This window comes from Hyla sarda, chromosome 3 (genome assembly GCF_029499605.1).
Source record: "Hyla sarda isolate aHylSar1 chromosome 3, aHylSar1.hap1, whole genome shotgun sequence".
NCBI classification, from domain to species: Eukaryota; Metazoa; Chordata; class Amphibia; order Anura; family Hylidae; genus Hyla; species Hyla sarda.
In genome coordinates this window covers 179340819-179360081 of record NC_079191.1, presented here as the reverse complement: position 1 = coordinate 179360081, position 19263 = coordinate 179340819, and the positions used below count along the sequence as shown (strand labels likewise).

At 43.7% G+C, this 19263-nt stretch overlaps 1 protein-coding gene across 1 annotated transcript in view; it reads right to left on the bottom strand.

Moving 5' to 3' along the window:
- Positions 1–19263, bottom strand: part of PSMD2 (proteasome 26S subunit ubiquitin receptor, non-ATPase 2) — a 58120-nt gene that overhangs the window by 36100 nt on the left and 2757 nt on the right. The window contains exons 2-10 of the mRNA XM_056565654.1: positions 18235–18291; positions 17880–18044; positions 15238–15359; positions 14038–14262; positions 5703–5861; positions 1682–1826; positions 1525–1585; positions 745–891; positions 545–651 (exon numbers count right to left, since the gene is read on the bottom strand). Coding sequence (XP_056421629.1) covers positions 545–651; positions 745–891; positions 1525–1585; positions 1682–1826; positions 5703–5861; positions 14038–14262; positions 15238–15359; positions 17880–18044; positions 18235–18291 — 1188 coding nt within the window. The remainder of the gene's footprint in view (positions 1–544; positions 652–744; positions 892–1524; positions 1586–1681; positions 1827–5702; positions 5862–14037; positions 14263–15237; positions 15360–17879; positions 18045–18234; positions 18292–19263) is intronic.

Below are 19263 nucleotides of genomic sequence, written 5' to 3'. Positions count from 1 at the left end.
AATAAAAACGGAGGGATTAAAATGGATGCAACCGTACACTCATACGGTTTAGTCCGGTTCTCATTGACTTCCATGTTAATAAAAACGTATCCGGTTAGGATACGGTTGGTCAACCGGACCTAAAAACGCTGTATACTCCGGTTGCGAACGTGGCTGAAAAACCGGGCCCAACCGTAAAAGTCACCAAACGGACATGACCGTATGATGCGTTTGCAATACGGTTTGCAATGTTAAGTCAATACATCCGGTTTTCAATACGTTTTAGTACGGTTTTTGAAGGAAAACCGTATACGGGAACTGGATAGCAAAAACGTGGTGTGCATGCACCCTAACTATTTCATTTTTTGAGTCATAGAAGAGGAGCTGGCACAGGGCGTACAAGTACGACCTTCGTCATCAAGAGGTTAAGAGGCATGATGTCAGCACATAAGCAACAGAAACAGAAGTAGTCTGCTAGCTGCAGGAGCAGCCACTAATAACTATAAGCTCTAACTGCTCCAACCTGTATTAAAACCTGTATTCTTTTACTATAAGGATTTCTTACCTTTATGTAGTCCTCAGATGAATACAGGTACTTGTCTATCTGAGTAAGACCTCCATCCACATCCCAAAGGAGGATCATTCCCAAAGAAGCAGCTGCGCTCAACATTCCTATGAACACAGTATTATACAAGACAATTGAGATACCCCAGCATAACGTGCTGAATGAAAAAGCAATGAAGTTCACCCCAGTTAAGCTCTTACCATGATCCTTGTTTTTATACAACCACTTGTTTCCATCATCAGTAAGCAGCTTGTCTTGACCAAAGGCTGCATTAACAAATCCATTCACAAAGGATGAAGCCAAATTCATCCTTGCCGAATCCACTTGAGATCCACTACCTCCAAATCCTTTGGATAAATATTCATATATTATAAAAAGGACATTCATTACTTATTGTTGCTACCCCTTAAAGCGTAGCTGTCAGATCAAACATAAAAATGTTTTTTCTAAATATATCACACAGTACCTAATCCTGACCATGTACATCTAATTTTTATGTGTCTAGCACCTTTATTTTTTTATTACACTTAATTTAGCTCACTAGTCTGAATTCCTCTCAAAGGGAGGGGGCGATGCCTCACTGTGCAGGTCTCCGCCCCCTCCCTCAGTATGCTGTCTGCTCACACCTCCCCTAGCATTAGCAAAACTACAACTCCCAGCTTGTCCTCACTGACAGTAGTGGCACACAAACTGACAGTGGGAGGATTTTTCCTCCAGGTGTGAGCCCTGCGCTCACAGCTGTCAATCAAGGAAGTGTGTCCATGACATAGGTGATGATGCATGGACACAGCAGTACTAGTATGTGTCCAAGCAGGCAGGGGGGGGGGGGGGGCAGTTGTTTGACTGGCTTTTTCAGTATGAAATACTGAACCTTTTCTAATGAAAGCAATTGCAAAACCTATTGGTTTACATGCTTTACAACATATCAAAAGTTTTTTGTATCTGACAGTGCCCATTTAAATCACTTAAACAGAACTTACGGTTATTTTCCAGGTGTGTTTTGTAAATATCATCTGGCACTTTGGGCTCCATGATATCAAGCTAAAGAAGGAAATTAGAATAGTTGATTATATAGATGGGTAACGTCACAAAAAGAAAATGAGTGGAAAAAAGCTTTAGTTAAATCACATTACTCACCTCACGAGCAAGAGCAAGGAAGTTGCTATTAAGTTGGACATTGGACATGATCTCAGTTAAATCCTCATACTCTTCAACGTCTTCATTTAGACTGAGGTAGACTCCATGTCGGCCAAGCATGAATGCCATCTGTTTCTGAATAACCCTGAAACAACATTTACAATCACTAGAGAGAATACATGAAGATTCTGGAACAAATGTCCAGTTGCTATCTGGGTATAGCAAGGATGGTATACCACCACATCCAAACAATGGAAAATGCATTTTGTGCACTGCTGTACACTGTGTCAGGGCCACAGTGTACAGCAGTACATAAAACACATACTCATTTCTAATAAAGGAATTTTACCCTACATATAACAATGTTATTTGAAACATGCCACTACCCATGTGGGAAGCTACTTGAGATTTCCTGTCAGTGCCAGTGTATCCACTATTGATGCCACAAGGTTGAATCCCATGCAAAAGCCTTGTGCATTTTGCAGATCATTTTTATTTTAGGTTACTTTCCTCAAGGCTCACTATCTTATATTAGAAGTAAAAAAAATGTTAACAAATGCCCAACAATCTACTGTATGACAATCTGGCAACTATATGATACCAGGTTCATTTACCAGAGTTCCACACTGTGGAATCTCTGAGGGTAGCTGGCACTGATGTAAGATAAAGGTTCTATGAAAGTAAGGTTTGTCTAGTGCAATGCAGCCCTCACAGTACACATGATGCTGAATACAGGACCTTTATCTTAGGGGACAACCCCCAATTACATCAGCTCTGCAAAGATTGTTCGTTTGCATGTTACCAAGTATATCTTCATTTTTGCTGACTATTCTTCGCTATCTGTATCATATTGTATACTTGTACAAGATTAATTTTATATTAAAAATCCCTCCACATATATAAATAAATATAAAATACATACAGTAATGGCCGTAAATGTTGGCACCCCTGAAATTTTTCAAGAAAATCAAGAATTTCTCACAGAAAAGGATTGCAGTAACATATGTTTTGCTATACACATGTTTATTCCCTTTGTGTGTATTGGAACTACCGTATTTTTCGTCCTATAGGACACACCGGCGTATAAGACGCACCCAATTTTTTAGGGGCAAAATCTAAAAAAATAAAGATTTTGAACCCAATAGTGGTCTTCAATCTGCGGACCTCCAGATGTTGCAAAACTACAACTCCCAGCATGCCCGGACAGCCAACGGCTGTCCGGGCATGCTGGGAGTTGTAGTTTTGCAACATCTGGAGGTCCGCAGATTGAAGACCACTGCAGGAGGAGGTAATACTCACGTGTCCCCGCCGCTCCGGACCCGTCACTGCTGCCCTGGATGTCGCTCCATCGCTGTCGCCGTGTCCCCGTCGCTCCGGAACGTCTCTGCTGCCGGCCGGGTATCCTCGCTCTCCGTCGCCGCCATCACGTCGTTACGCACGCCGACGCACGTACGTGACAACGTGATGACGGGGAAGGAGAGCGCCGGCCATACAGGGGATCCCTGAACGGAGAAGACACCGAGGAGGCAGGTAAGGTCCCTCACGGTGTCCTGTAAGCACTAACCCGGCTATTCAGTCGGGCTGTTCGGGACCGCCGCGGTGAAATCGCGGCGGTCCCGAACAGCCCGACTGAACAGCCGGGTTAGTGTCACTTTCCCTTCAGACGCGGCGGTCAGCTTTGATCGCCGCGTCTGAAGGGTTAATACAGGGCATCACCGCGATCGGTGATGTCCTGTATTAGCCGCGGGTCCCGGCCATTGATGGCCGCAGGGACCGCCGCGATAGGGGTGTATTCGCCGTATAAGACGCACCGACTTTTTCCCCCCAGTTTTGTGGAAGAAAAAGTGCGTCTTATATGGCGAAAAATACGGTAAACCAAAAAAGGGAGGAAATAATGCAAATTGGACATAATGTCACACAACACTCCAAAAATGGGCAGGAAAAAATTATTGACACCCTTAAAGCGTACCAGTCAGAGCCAACAAAAAATAATAAAAAATTATTTTTTTTAAATATATCACTCAGTACCTAATCCTGACCATGTACATCTAATGTTTATGTGTCTAGAACCTTTATTCTTTTATTACACTTAATTTAGCTCACTAGTCTGAATTCCTCTAAAAGGGGGGCGTGGCCTCACTGTGCAGGTCTTCGCCCCCTCCCTCAGTATGCTGTCTGATCACATCTCCCCTAGCATTAGGAAAACTACAAATCCCAGCTTGTCCTCACTGACAGTAGTGGGACACAAGCTGACAGTGGGAGGATTTTTCCTCCAGCTGTGAGCCCTGCATTCACAGCTGTCAATCAGGGAAGTATGTCCATGATATAGGTGATTATGCATGGACACAGCAGGACTAGTAAGAGTCCAAGCAGACAGGGAGGGGCAGTTTGACATACTGAAAATTTTCTAATGGAATGTAAATGTTGACGGATAGTTCGCACTGACACTGTTGCTCCCTGAGCCTGCAGGACAGCTTGAATATCTTTGGAACTTGTTTGGAGCTGCTTATCCACCATCCAGACTATCCTGCATTGACACCTTTCATCAATTTTCTCTTCCGTCCACGCCCAGGGAGATTAGATACAGTACCATGGGTTGCAAACTTCTTGATAATGTTGCGCACTGTGGACAAAGGTAAATCTAGATCTCTGAAGATGGACTTGTGACCTTGAGATTGTTGATATTTTTCCACAATTTTGGTTCTCAAGTGCTCAGACAGTTCTCTTCTCCTCCTGTTGTCCATGCTTAGTGTGGCGCACACACAGACACAATGCAAAGACTGAGTGAATGTCTCCCCTTTTTATCTGCTTTCAGATGTGATTTTTATATTGCCCACACCCGTTACTTGCCCCAAGTGAGTTTAAAGGAGCATCACATGCTTGAAACAATCTTATTTTTCCACAAATTTGAAAATGTGCCAATAATTTTGTCCAGCTCATAGAGTTTGATGTGACATTATTTCCAATTTGCTTTTCTTCCTCTCTTTTTTGGTTTAGTTCAAATACACACAAGGGGAATAAACAAGTGTATAGCAAAACGTGTGTTACTGCAATCCTTTTCTGTGAGAAATACTTTATTTTCTTGAAAAATTTCAACATTTACAGGACTGAAATTACACACACACACATAACACCACAACGTAAAGACAACATTTAAGTAGGTAGGTAGCATGAGACTACTTAAACGTTGTTGTCTTTACATCGTGGTTATCTAAATATGAATATATATTTTCTATATTTTATTTTATTTGTCTAATTTTAAAGTGTACCTCTCATGAAACAAACTTTTTATAAAGCTGAACAACTTTTCAATTGCTTTTATTTAAAAATTAAAAAATTAAAAATCCACTATGGTTCTCTCTAACAATCCTGTCAGCAAGCATTTCTTACTCAGTGAGTCTGAAATCACTCTGCAGCCAGGACACACAGGGTCAGACAGGCAGGAGGGAGCATTGAGCTCGTACACAAGCAGGGAGTGAACAGAGAGGATACATTCCCTCTTCTCTTGTTCTCTGTTCCTCTCCCCTCATGGCTAATTATATATGCACTGTTTATCTTGCTCTCTGACTTGCCTTGCTTTGCTTTGACAACCTCCCCTGCATTGTGCCTTCAACTGAGCTACTGAAGAGCATATTAAAAAAAAAAAAATAAAAATAAAAAAAAAGGTATTTTTAGGGTTTTTTTAAAGCAAAATAAATGCAGGGATAGACTAGAGTCAGGGACAGATTGGGAGGGTGATTAGGGAAAGATTAAATGGGGATAGGTAGTCTTTAATGAATATGTACTATATTAGGTATTTTTGGAGCACTAATATTTTTGGGATTTTACCATTAATTTTTTTTTTTACATCTAAGGTAGATTTTTTTGTTTCATAATTGGACAAAAAATTTTGGTCGGGGGGGTGGGGGCAGTTGTATGGTTAGAAGAGAATAGCAGCAAAAATTGTTGCCTGTGGAACAACATACAATAAGAAACTACTAATATAAACACAACATTAATAGATCAAATAAGTGATATTTACACATCCTTGCAGGAAGTGAAGATGTCCTCCACCAGCTCCATGTCATTGAGGATGAGAGCAAGTCGCAGTGCCTCTGGGTAACGATTAAACTTTCTGAAGATAGAGAGCGCACAGCGCAGGAGGGAGGAATTCTCTGGTTCCGGAACATAACTCACACAACTAAATAGAAGCAAATAAATTAGCAGTGCATTAGGTAAATTAAAAACAGAACAACAAAACAACTACTAAAGAGAATAAAAAAATATATAAAAAAATAAAAAGCATTTTCAAGTCGTCTGTAAGAGTGAGTAATGTGTAATGGGCAGTTTGAAAATGTGGCACACTGCTTTAAAAGTCAGGCACGATTGCCCAGCAGCACCCAAATCATGTCCTGGTAGATAAAATAATATGTAAATAAAAGGTCTTTATTAGTTTCTGCACTTCCGTTTTTTCCCTCCTCGTCCTGTAATAGCCATAACTCTTATTTTTGCATCTACGGACCCATATGAGGCTTGTTTTTAGCAGGGCCAAGTATACTTTGCAATGACACCTTTCATTTTTCCATAACTTATGCTCTGAAAAAAAAATTATTTGTGAGGCGAAATTGAAATAAACTGCAAATTTGGGGGTTCTCTTTTTTTGCCATTCACCTTGTGATCAAACTTACATGTTATTTTGATACTTTAGGTAGGCCTGATTACACCAATATCAAATTTGTTTAGTTTTCGTCATGTTTTAATAATTATTATACTTTTTAATAAAAAAAAATATCCCTGACCCCTATATTTTTTTTTCTCGTATACTGGGCTGTATGATGGCACATTTTTTGGGCCGTAATATGCTGTTTGTATCGGTACCATTTTGGTATTGATTGGACTTTTTGAACACTTCATTTTTTCTGGGATATGAGGTTATAAACAAAAAAAAAAAAAAAAAAACTTAATTCTGTGTTTTTTTTTTTTACATTAACGTAATTTACCGTACGGGATATAAAATTTGAATTTTTTTAATAGTTCGATCAATTACGCACACACCAATATCAAATATAAAAATATGTAAACATAATAATAAACATATCAACTTTTAACATGGAAGGGGTTAATGGGCGTTTTTAAACTTTTAATAAAATTATTATTTTTTTAAATACACTTTTAGGAGGAATCATTTAGATTCCTCATACAGATCAATGCAGTTCTATTGAACTCCATTGATCTGTGTTCATTTGGGTTCAATCAAATGCAGATCTATGGGGGCAGCCATGAATGCAGAGGTAAGCCCTCTGGCTACCTCCACAGGGGATTGTCTCCCCCCCCCCCCCTCCCCCCCGCGATCGCGCTGCAATCCACCCCGCTAGACCACCAGGGATGGTTAAAAGATCCCTTTAGACACACCGCTGTCAACTACTGAAATCAGCCGGGGCCTCCGAGTATCAGGGGGAGGAGCCCTGCTTGCCCGTTACAGGGCTAGATCTATGAAAAATTCACCTGCCTGGCGCCCGGAACTATATGTCCTGTCAGGCGATAGGATTTCCACATCCCTGGACCTAAATTAACTTATCTGTTCCAACCCACATGCCAGGGACTTTTTAATGCAACACTTGAGCAGCCAGACTGTGCAAGGAAGCAGTGGTGCTGTGCCCGATAATATTCAGCCTTCCACAAGTGCAAAAGAGCAGTAAAAAAAATAAAAAAATAAATAACAATTAAATAAAAATAAATATGATGACAGGTTCTTTTAATTTATGTACCATAAAAACCAAATTGGACATGATACACGGCCCTTGGTGTAGTTTGGCACTGTTTGCACCATAAGCCTATTTATTCTAAATCTGAACAAACACGAAGACTGAGAAATAACAGCCACTGCTGGCATTGCTAGAAAATGACTTGAACATTTGTGAACAGTTTTTTTTTTTGTCCGTCCCATTTATTTATTTATTTTTAACTTCTTCACGATGCAGGGCATATGCATACACCCTGCATCCTGAGTCTTTAAGGACGTAGGGCGTACCTGTACACCCGTGGGAATTCCGGTCCCCACCGCCACCGCTAGCCGGTCGGTGACCGGACCGGGATACATGCTGAAATCATTCAGCAGGCATCCCGGAACATCCCCCCCCCAATGTCTGCATGTGAATTCAGACCAGCGATCTGTAGCGATTCCGGGTCATACGGGTCTCCGGTGACCCGGAAAATAAGAGGGATCCCCCTAAAGGGATAACAGTAAGGTGGCAGGAATGCCACCCCTCCTATCCCTGCTATTGATTAGTCAGAAGCGATCGACCAATAGCAGATGGGGTCGGCGGGAGGGTTTAAAGTTCTGTTACCAATTCTGCCCACCCACGGTAGTCAGGTCAGAACGGGGGAACTGTAGTGTGACTGGTGGAGGTCCCTTACCTGCGCCAATCGGCGGAGGCAATCCCCTCCCTGGTGCGGTGATTACGTGCGGCGATCCTTCTGACTACGGAAGCCGGCGAGTTGCCTAGCAACATCTGGAGGGCTACAGTTTGGAGACCACTATACAGTGGTCTCTAAACTGTAGCCCTCCAGATGTTGCAAAACTACAACTCCCAGCATGCCCAGACAGATGTTAGCAGTTTTAGTAGTTTGCAGTTGTAGTTTTGTAACAGCTGGAGGGCTACAGTTTAGAGATCACTGTGCAGTGGTCTCTAAACCGTGGCCCTCTAAATGTTCTAAAACTACAACTCCCAGAATGCACGAACAGAAAACGTCTGTCTCCCCATGCTGGGAGATTTAGTTGCGTACCTCCAGCTGTTGTATAACCACATTTCCAAGCATGCCCTTTGGTGATCAGTACATGCTGGGAGTTGTAGTTTAGCAACAGCTGGAGACACACTGGTTGGAAAATACTGAGTTGGGTAAAAGAACCTAACTGAAGGTTTTCAAGCCAGTGTGCCTCCAGCTGTTGCAAAAGTGTAAAACTCCTAGTGGGAAACTCACCGTAAACCAGCCGGTGTGAATGTACCCTAAAAACCACTACATTACCCCATAATAAAGGGTAAACACTACATTTACACCCCCTTACACTGTCCCCCCCCCCCCCCCTCAATTAAAATTGAAAAACGTATAGTCCGGCAGTGTTTCCAAAATGGAGCCTCCAGCTGTTGCAAAACAACTCCTCCCAGCATTTCCGGACAGCCACTGACTGTCCAGGAATGCCGGGAGTTTAGCAACAGCTGGAGGCCCCCTGTTTGGGAATCACTGGCATAGACTGCCCCTATGTAACCCCTAATTTAGTCCTCAAATGCGTATGGCGCTCTCTCACTTCGGAGCCCTGACGTATTTCAAGGAAACAGTTTAGGGCCACATATGCAGTATTTCTGTACTCAGGAGCAATTGTGTTACAAATTTTGGGGGGGGGGGGGGGGGGGGTCTTTTTCCCTTATGAAAAGGAAAAGTTGTGGTCTACAACAGCCTGTTAGTGTAAAAAAATTTACACTAACATGCTGGTGTTGCCCCACACTTTTTATTTTCACAAGAGGTAAAAGGAAAAAAAGACCCCCAAAATTTGTAACAATTTCTCCTGAATACCGAAATACCCCATATGTGGACGTAAAATGCTCTGTGGACGCACAACAAGGCTCAGGAGTGAGAGCGCCATGTACATTTGAGGCCTAAATTGGTGATTTGCAAAGGGGTGGCCGATTTCACAGCGGTTCTGACATTAACGCAAAAAAATAAATAACCTCCCCTCACGGAAAGTAACAAGGGGTATAGTGAGCCTGAACACCCCACAGGTGTTTGACAAATCTTCGTTAAATTTGGATGGGAAAATGAAAATTTTTTTTTTTAACCCCTTGGGGACGGGGCCCATTATGACCCCCAAGGACGGGAGCATTATTTTCAAATCTGACCTCTAATCACGTTATGCATTAATAACTGATGCTTTTTCTTATAAATTTGATTTAGAGATTGTTTTTTCGTTACATTATAATTTATATTAGGGGTACATTTTTATCGATACTTGCATCATTTCTTGGTGAAAAATTCCAAAATTTGATGGAATTTTTATTTTGCATTTTTCTAACTTTGAAGCTCTCTGCTTTAAGGAAAATAGACATTCCAAATAAATTATATATTGATTCACATATACAATATGTCTACTTTATGTTTCCATCATAAAGTTAATATGTTTTTACTTTTGGAAGACACCAGAGGGCTTCAAAGTTCAGCAGCAATTTTCTTATTTTTCACAACATTTTCTAAAACAGAATTTTTCAGGGACCAGTTCAGTTTTGAAGTGGATTTGAAGGGCCTTCATATTAGAAATATCCCACAAATGACCCAATTATAAAAACTGCACCCCTCAAAGTATCTAAAATGACATTCAGTAAGTTTGTTAACCCTTTAGGTGTTTCACAGGAATAGCAGCAAAGTGAAGGAGAAAATTCAAAATCTTCATTTTTTTACACTCGCATGTTCTTGTAGACCCAGTTTTTGAATTTTTACAAGGGGTAATAGGAGAAAATGCCCCCCCAAAATACGTAACTCCATCTCTTCCGAGTATGGAAATACCCCATGTTAGGACATAAAATGCTCTGCAGGGGAACTACAATGCTCAGAAGAGAAGAAGTCACATTTGGTTTTTGGAAAGCAAATTTTGCTGAAATGGTTTTTGGGGGGCATGTCGCATTTAGGAAGCCCCTATGGTGCAAGAAGAAAAAAAAACACAAGGCATACTAATTTGGAAACTACACCCCTCAAGGAACGTAACAAGGGGTACAGTGAGCCTTAACACCCCACAGGTGTTTCACAACTTTTCGTTAAAGTCTGATGGGCAAATGAAAAAATTATTTTTTTCACTTAAGTGCATTCCCCCCCCCCCCCCCCCCGTAATTTGCCATTTTTACAAATGGTAATGTGAGAAAATTCCCCCCAAAATTTGTAACCCCATTCCTTCTGAGTATGGAAATACCCCATGTGTGGACGTCAAGTGCTGTGCAGGCACCATTGAGCATTTGGAGAGTGAATTTGTTTGGAATGGAAGTCAGGGGCCATGTGCATTTACAAAGCCCCCCCGTGGTGACAGAACAGTGGACGCTCCACATGTGACCCCATTTTGGAATCTACACCCCTCACAGAATTTAATAAGGGGCGCAGTGAGCATTTACACCCCACTGGCGTTTGACTGATCTTTGGAACAGTGGGCTGAGCAAATGAAAAATTACATTCTTAATTTTCACGGACCACTGCTAATAAAATCTGTCAGACACCTGTGGGGTGTAAATGCTCAATGCACCACTTATTATATTCCGTTATGGGTGTAGTTTCCAAAATGGGGTCACATGGGGGCTTTGTAAACACACGTGGCCTTCAATTCCGGACAAACTTTCTCTTCAAAATCCCAATAGCGCTCCTTCTCTTCTGAGAACTTTAACGAAAATTCGTCAAACACCTGTGAGGTGTTAAGGCTCACTATACCCCTTGTTACGTTCCATGAGGGGGGGGGGGGGTCACACGTGGGTATTTATTTTACCGCTGTAAAATCGGCCACCCCTGTGCAAATCACCAATTTAGGCCACAAATGTACATAGTGCGCTCTCACTCCTGAGCTCTGTTGTGCATCCGTAGAGCATTTTACGCCCACATATGGGGTATTTCCGACACTCAAGAGAAATTGAGTTACAAATTTTGGGGGTCTTTTTTCCTTTTACCTCTTGTGAAAATAAAAAGTATGGGGCAACAACAGCATGTTAGTGTAGAAATTTATTTTTTAAAGGCTGGTGTAGAGCCCAACTTTTCCTTTTCATAAGGGGTAAAAGGAGAAAAAGCCCCCCAAAACTTGTAATGCAATTGCTCCCGAGTACGGAAATACCCCATATGTGGTCCTAAACTGTTTCCTTGAAATACGACAGGGCTCCGAAGTGAGAGAGCACCATGTGAATTTGAGGACTAAATTAGGTATTGCATAGGAGTATTCTACATCAGTGATTCCCAAACAGGGTGCCTCCAGCTGTTGCTAAACTCCCAGCATGCCTGGACAGTCAGTGGCTGTCCGGAAATGCTGGGAGTTGTTGTTTTGCAACAGCTGGAGGCTCCATTTTGGAAACCCTGCCGTACGATAAGTTTTCATTTTTATTTGGGGGGTGTAGGGACAACGTAAGGGACTGTATATATGTATTGTTTTACCCTTTATTTTGTGGTAGAGTAGTGTTTTTAGAGTACACACTGGCGGGGGTGTTACGGCGAGTTTCCCGCTAGGAGTTTGCGCTGTGGAGGAAAGTTTGCCGCAGCTAAAACTTGAGGCAGGAAACTCACGGTAAACCCGCCCGTGTGAATGTACTCTGTACATTCACATGGGGGGGGGGGGGGGTTGCCAAACCTCCAGCTGTTCAAAACTACAACTCCCAGCATGCACTGACAGACTGTACATGCTGGGAGTTGTGGTTTTGCAACAGCTGGAGGCACACTGATTGGAAAACCTTCAGTTAAGTTCTGTTACCTAATTCCGTATTTTACAACCAGTGTGCCTCCAGCTGTTGCAAAACTACAACTCCCAGCATGTACTGATCGCCGAAGGGCATGCTGGGAGATGTAGTTATGCAACAGCTGGAGGTATGCAACTACAACTCCCAGCATGCTGTGACATCTGTTTCCTGCTTGGGCATGCTGGGAGTTGTAGTTTTGCAAGATCTGAAGGGCCACAGTTTAAAGACCACTGCACAGTGATCTCCAAACTGTGGCCCTCCAGATGTTGCAAAACTACAAATCCTAGCATGCCCAGACAACAAACTGCTGTGTGTGCATGCTGGGAGATGTAGTTTTGCAACATCTGGAGGGCTACAGTTTAGAGACCACTGTATAGTGGTCTCAAACTGTAGCCCTCCAGATGGTGATAGGCAACTCATCGCCGCCAGCTGCCACCGCCGATCGCCGCCGCCGATGGTAAGTGACCTCCGGCACCGGTCACAGACTGTTCCCCTGCTCTTTCCGGACTACAGTGCGTTAGCAGAGCGGGGGAAACCGAACTCTAACCCCCACCGCACCAATAGCAGGGATAAGAGGGGTGGCATCCCTGCCACCTAACTCCTGTCCCTTTACTTCACCCTTATTTTCTGGGTCACTGGAGACCCGTATGACCCAGAATCGCCGCAAATCACCTGTGTGAATTCACCAGCGATTTGCGGCGATCGCCGACAAGGGGGGGGGGGGTCGTTCCCAGGATCCCCCTGGCCATCCTGTTCCGATCATCGCCCAGTGAGCTGCGGTGATCGGAAATAAGGAGGGCGTACAGGTATGCTCTCCATCCTTAAGTATCGGGACGCGAGGGCTTATCCATACGTCCTCTGTCCCCAACCAATTAAAATGCTGTTACCCAAAAATTTTCATTTTCACAAGGGAAAATAGGGAAAAAAGCCCCCAAAAATTTGTAACCCCATTTCTTCTTAGTAAGAAAATACCACATTTGTGGATGTAAAGTGCTCTGTGGGCGAAATACAATGCTCAGAAGAGAAGGAGCGCCATTGGGCTTTTGGAGAGAAAATGTGTCCGGCATTGAAGGCCACGTGTGTTTTCAAAGCCCCCATAGTGCCAGAACAATGGAACCCCCCCCATGTGACCCCATTTTGGAAACTACACCCCTCACATAATGTAATAAGGGGTACAGTGAGCATTTACGCCCCACAGGTGTCTGACAGATTTTTGGAACAGTGGTCCGTGAAAATGTTTCATTTGCACAGCCCACTGTTCCAAAGATCTGTCTAACGGCAGTGGGGTGTAAATACTCACAGCACCCATTATTAAATTCTGTGAGGGGTTTAGTTTTCAAAATGGGGTCACGTGGGGGTCCACAGTTCTGGCACCACGGGGGGGGGTGGGGCCTTTGTAAACGCACAAGGCCCCCAACTTCTATTCAAACAAAATTCTCTCTCCAAAAGCTCAATGGCGCTCCTTCTCTTCTGAGCATTGTAGTGCGACAGCAGAGCACTTGACGTCCACACATGGGGTATTTCCATTCTCAGAAGAATTTTTTTTTTTTTTACGAGCTTTAAAAAGCTCAGTATCATACCTTTCCCCTTGCTCCAGGCAGGAGAAAGTGGGTGTTCCACAGCAGGCACAACATCACTGAAGCCTGCGCCATGCCCCGCACGCACTTCCTGAGTTTGGTCTCCTGCCAGGCCAGGAGGAGACCAAACTAGCTGACTTGCTGCAGGGAACAGAGCCACCTAGTGGCTGTTTTTTTCAATCACATTAAAAACAAAAAGGTAGAGAATTTTAACAGCAAGTAAATAGCAAAGTGTCTTATGAATTACATATGGAACAATATATTAAAAGTTTAGTTTGGTGACAGGTACTCTTTAAAGCACTGGTAAACGTGATATGCACACAAGACTCACCTAGTGAGATAGAGGCAAACTTTAGCATATGCGTTATCATCAATGTACTTTTCCAACATGTCCATTTTCTCAATTTCCATGAGCAGATCACAGGCTTCATGTTCGGCATTGTGAGCCATATTGTATGGGATGATCTCCTTCACCAATGTCAGCAGAGTATCCCTCTGGGATTTATCTGATTCCTCCACTTCTTGCCATTCTTTGGCAACCTCCCCAGCCAAGTGCCTAACAGGAAGAAAGTAAGAACCAAAGTTACCACAATTTTTTTTTTTCATTTTTACACCAAAACAACCCGATTCCTTCTAGCTAAACTTTATTTGTTAGACATACATTGTAAAGAGTGTGTCCATATTTATAATTATTCTTTATTTTCCCAATAAATCCAAAAGGGAAAATTAGGCTACTTTGCATTTTACTATTTGTTTAGTTTCTACAGCTCTCATGCAGATTAAGTGCCTCCTAGCCTTACAGTCTCATCTACACTTACATTTCCCCTACTTTGTGCAAACATACTTTTGGTAGGTTAGCCATAAGTAGAGGACAAACAGAACGTAAAAAAAAAAAACAGCAGGATCATGCTACAGTTTGTTTGCCAACAGTTACAATGTAGATGCATAGAACAAAATAGTAGAAAATTGTTAACAAAAGGGCTGTCCAGGGACAAAGTTAATTTCAGAAAGAGTTCCAGGGGCTGAAAAGATATAAAGTAAAGCCCTGCTCTCCAGCTGCAGCAGTACCACCAGCTTCCGATCCTCAATTCTCTTGGCTTCTTCCAGCATCCTGTGACGTGGCGACCATGCAGGGACCACCTGCTCAGCCAATCACTAGCTAAGGCGGGTCAAAAACTGTGGCATTTAAACAAAATATTTGAATAGTATGGATGGGTGTGCATCTACCATACAGTGTGAATCATTTGTTCTTTTTGGTCAATGAATGCATTTAAACAGAAACGGTCAGCTCCACATACTGGCCCCAGGACCCGACAGGTGAGGAGAGCACTTGTCTCCATTTACTCTTGATTGACAGCCTGGTTTCACGTCTCAGAACATCATTCTTCTCCCCTGTCAGGCGTTTGTGTATGGGGCACCAGGGACCTGACCAGTACTGTTTAAATGCAAAATTATAAGGATACAAAATACAGTGTGAATGTGCCCCAAGGCTGTAAAGGCATGCTTAAACCCAGACTGTTTTCTACCTTACCTTACATACTCATGCCCCCATGATGCTAGTTCTTCCTGTGAACCTTGGAGTCTGTACTTAAGACATTCTCTCTCACCACTCATAGTCATAGCAAGAACCGAAATTATATCAGCAGCAAATCGCTAAGGAAAGAGAATATTCATAATTACATTTCAACAGACTTTTTAAATTAGTTTTATTGAAGAATACAAAACCCTTTAAGAGTACAGCTTATAGAGAAGGATAGACGTGTGTAAAAAATACAATGATTAAGAAAGCTTACATGACAGGGAAGTCAAAAAACACACAAGTCCTCATGGGTAAGGCCTCATGAATTGGTACATGTCAAAAAACAGAGTAAACCATACAACCAAAGACATGCTAGGATGACAGAAAAAAAAAAAAAAAACATCAAACCAGCGAACATATTCCATCATCATTAAAGCACATAAAACGCACAGCTCATAGGTAAGTAATGGACACCACACCTCTGCAGATCAATCGATGTCTAGAAACAGGTAAAAGTGAGGTAGCTTCACGAAAGTGGCAGAGAGGACCCACCCGATGTATTATATAAACAGCGGGTCAGGGGAGAGGAACACCAGGGGCCCCATACCCGATCAAATTTAGCAGGACATTTCCTGTGATTATATACAAGATGAGAAAAGGGTACCATAACTTTTTCCACCTAGTAAGAGTCAGGGGCCTCAGGTCCTTCCACCGGAGTGCCATAGTTTTCCTAGCCATGTACAGCGTCTCCTGGTGGAGAACACGAGTATGGTGGGGCCAGATCTCCTCATCCAAGGTACCAAATAGACAGATTAGTGGTTCCGTAGGTGGAGAAAAGTTAATAGTGGAGAGCAGTTACAGTACACAGCCCAAAAGGACGCAATATATGGGCATGTCAACATAAGATTGCAAAAATCTGCCCTAGGGACATAGCACCTGTGGCAAGTGTCCGAGGCAGAACACTAATAGGAGTAATATAGCTTTAGTGGATTCTTAAGTGAGAGGACATTTCATCAGACTTCACCCAAAATTCTACACTATATACTGTAAGAATCACATTACATTTATATTATGAAGGTTTATACATGATCTCTTTCACCATTATATAAGTCACACATATGGACATGCAGAAAACTTCATCCCACCCAAAAGATCTGTAATTTTGTCTCAAAGACAAACCCTGTTCCTGCTGGGGAGCCACTACGAGACAAGACAGAGAGCCACTATATTATACTATATTTCCTCTGTAGTTGTGAAAGCTCTTCAGTTTCCCCTAGAAATAAAAGAAAATCAAAGGGAACAGGAAAAAAAAATAAAGCACAAAGGTTCTTCCAGGGCTGCAGTCACCTAACCCATTTCTTTACGGCTCCAGAGGCTAGCAGTAGGTTTGTATTCTCTCACTGCACTGGCCTTTGTCCAAATATGTCACATTTGACACCATTGGCTTACATTATGAGGCATGACACAATCATCCTCAGGCTGCCTTTGACAAGCCTGGTAGCATCAACAGCATTGTCAGATGTGATTATCTCTAGAAGTCCAGACTTTTTACACCCCTATAACTCCCTCAGCCAGTTTTAACTAGGGATCGACCGATAGTTTTTTTTTTTTTAGGGCCGATACCAATAATCTGTGGAGGTTAGGGCCGATAACTTATACCGATATTCCGGTATAAATTATTGGCTATTTATCCCCCTGCGACACCACTGCAGATCATTGATTTAAAGCAGGCGCTTTAAATCAATGCACTGCAGTGGCTTTTGCGGTGCCATAGGCTGCTGCCGCCGCCGCCACCCGCTTCTCTCCCCCTGCCTGTCCGGGGGTCCTGAGACCTATCACCGACACTGCTCCCCCCCGCCGGGTGCCTCTAGCTGTTGCAAAACTACTACTCCCAGCATGCCCGGACAGCCGTTGGCTGTCCGGGCATGCTGGGATTTGTAGTTTTGCAACAGCTGGAGGGCCTACTGTAGGTATAGTATATTATACAGACCCCTGTCCATCCCAGAACCCTGACTCACCTTCCCAGTTGCTGCAGGGACCGTCCGGGGAGGGTGGTCCGGGCCATCCATCCTTCCTGTAGTGTCCGGCGGCATTCCGGGTGGAGGGTGAACCGGTCCGGGCTGTCCTTCTCCGGGGGTCCTCTTCTCCACCCCGGGCAGGCTCCAGCCTAGTAACGCTGCATAGACGCCACTGCGCAGCAACGCACCTGACGTCACAGCTTAGCGCCGTCTATGCAGCGTACTAGGCCGGAGCCTGCCCGGAGTGGAGAAGAGGACCCCCGGAGAAGGACAGCCCGGACCTGTTCACCCTCCACCCGGAATGCCGCCGGACACTACAGGAAGGATGGATGGCCCGGACCACCCCCATTACGGGCAAGTTTAATTTTTTTTTTATTGACTCGGAGGGTGGGGGAGGGGCCCGACCGGTATAGCGGTATGGGCAAAAATCCATAGCGTGGGAGAAAAAAAAACAAACGGTATCTGGTTCATACCGGTATACCGCCCAGCACTACGGTGGGGGGTGCGGGGGGCTTTCGTGGTGCGGCGGGGCATTATCGGCAAGGTAATTGCCGATACCTATAATGCCCAAAATCGTGATTATCGGCCGATAATCGGTCGATCCCTAGTTTTAACAACAAGTGAACTAACACTCACCTTATTTTCTCCAGATTCCATATTCTCATATATCTCCTTAAGTTTACCATAGTGTGGTCTCAAGAACTTCAGTGGTTTGGGAACAGAAGTCATAGAGGTGGTGGAAGAGCGAATCTGTCTACGGAGTTCCTCCAGAGCTGGTTTGTAGAGGGAGCTGTCCTTCTCCTAAAATGAGGAAGGTGGGGGGAGGGATAAATAAACCATGTCATGATACTGCAAATGGTAACTCCACATATACAAAAAGGTAATGATGAAGGCCGCCATTATATATAAATAAATGAAATGTGTCCCAAACTGACACCAAAAGGATTGTGTGTTCCCCATTAAATACATGGAATTACAGCAGGATACTGACCCCCAGTCTCTCCACGAGCATTTCAAGTTCATCTTGCAGTTGTTTGTCTTCTTCAGACTGTGGAAACAAAAAGCATAGTCATACGTCTCTGCTGATAAAGAGGCTCCTTATTTTTCTTTTTATGAACCGAAGAACGTGCTCTCTATCACCCAAAGTGCAAGGAAAAGTGCAAATGTGTCACACTAAAAAAAAAAATAAAAAACGGGCACAAAGGATGCCCTTCTCCAACAGGAGAGAGGCCCCCAACAAACCTACCCTTCACCTCCTGGCCAAAAGGCACCTGCAAGGATCCTGGTTCGATGTCCCTTTTCGCCTAAGCTACTAAGGGACCACAAATGCCCCTGGCTTCAACCTAGGCGTTGACCAAGGTATTAGCCAAGTAGCCACATACTGGTGGCATCTCAGCCAAAGCCAATACGCCCAGGGGTTGCAGGGAGGTGAGGAACCTGATGGCCACACACCTCCCCTAGACCGCCAGGAGGGACTACCGCTGCCTGACAAATTTTGTGTACAAAAACAAACACGTAAAAGTTGCACAGTGACAAACAAAAAAAGGAAATAAATAAGCGGATGATGCAGTGAGTTACTGCCCGGTCATCCAGCCGGATCTATAACATTTTCCCTGATCCTAGCAAGAAGGCCGGGATGCCAAAGGTGAAGAGTATATGGTGCAGTGAGTTTCAGCACAGTACCTCGGCTCTAGACCCTCCCAGCCTCATAGTGAGACCCGGAGGACACAGGTCACATCAGGGCAGCCGTTGAGCTGGTTACGTGGCACCAGCCCCGGAACGCCCCAATACACCTGTTCCTCCATGTAGCCTACCAGTGGACTGCCTGATGAACAGATACTACACTTGATCTTAGCCAAAAGGCTCACTGCTCTTGGAGGAGCCTGGCAGCCCTGCTCTGTAACCCTTCCCTTTCTGGTTTTATGCTGTACACACACAATGATTATTGGAGACTGCCTTTACTCTACTACCAAAGACAATATGGTGAGTGTATAACTTACATCTTCCTATGTCATTCATG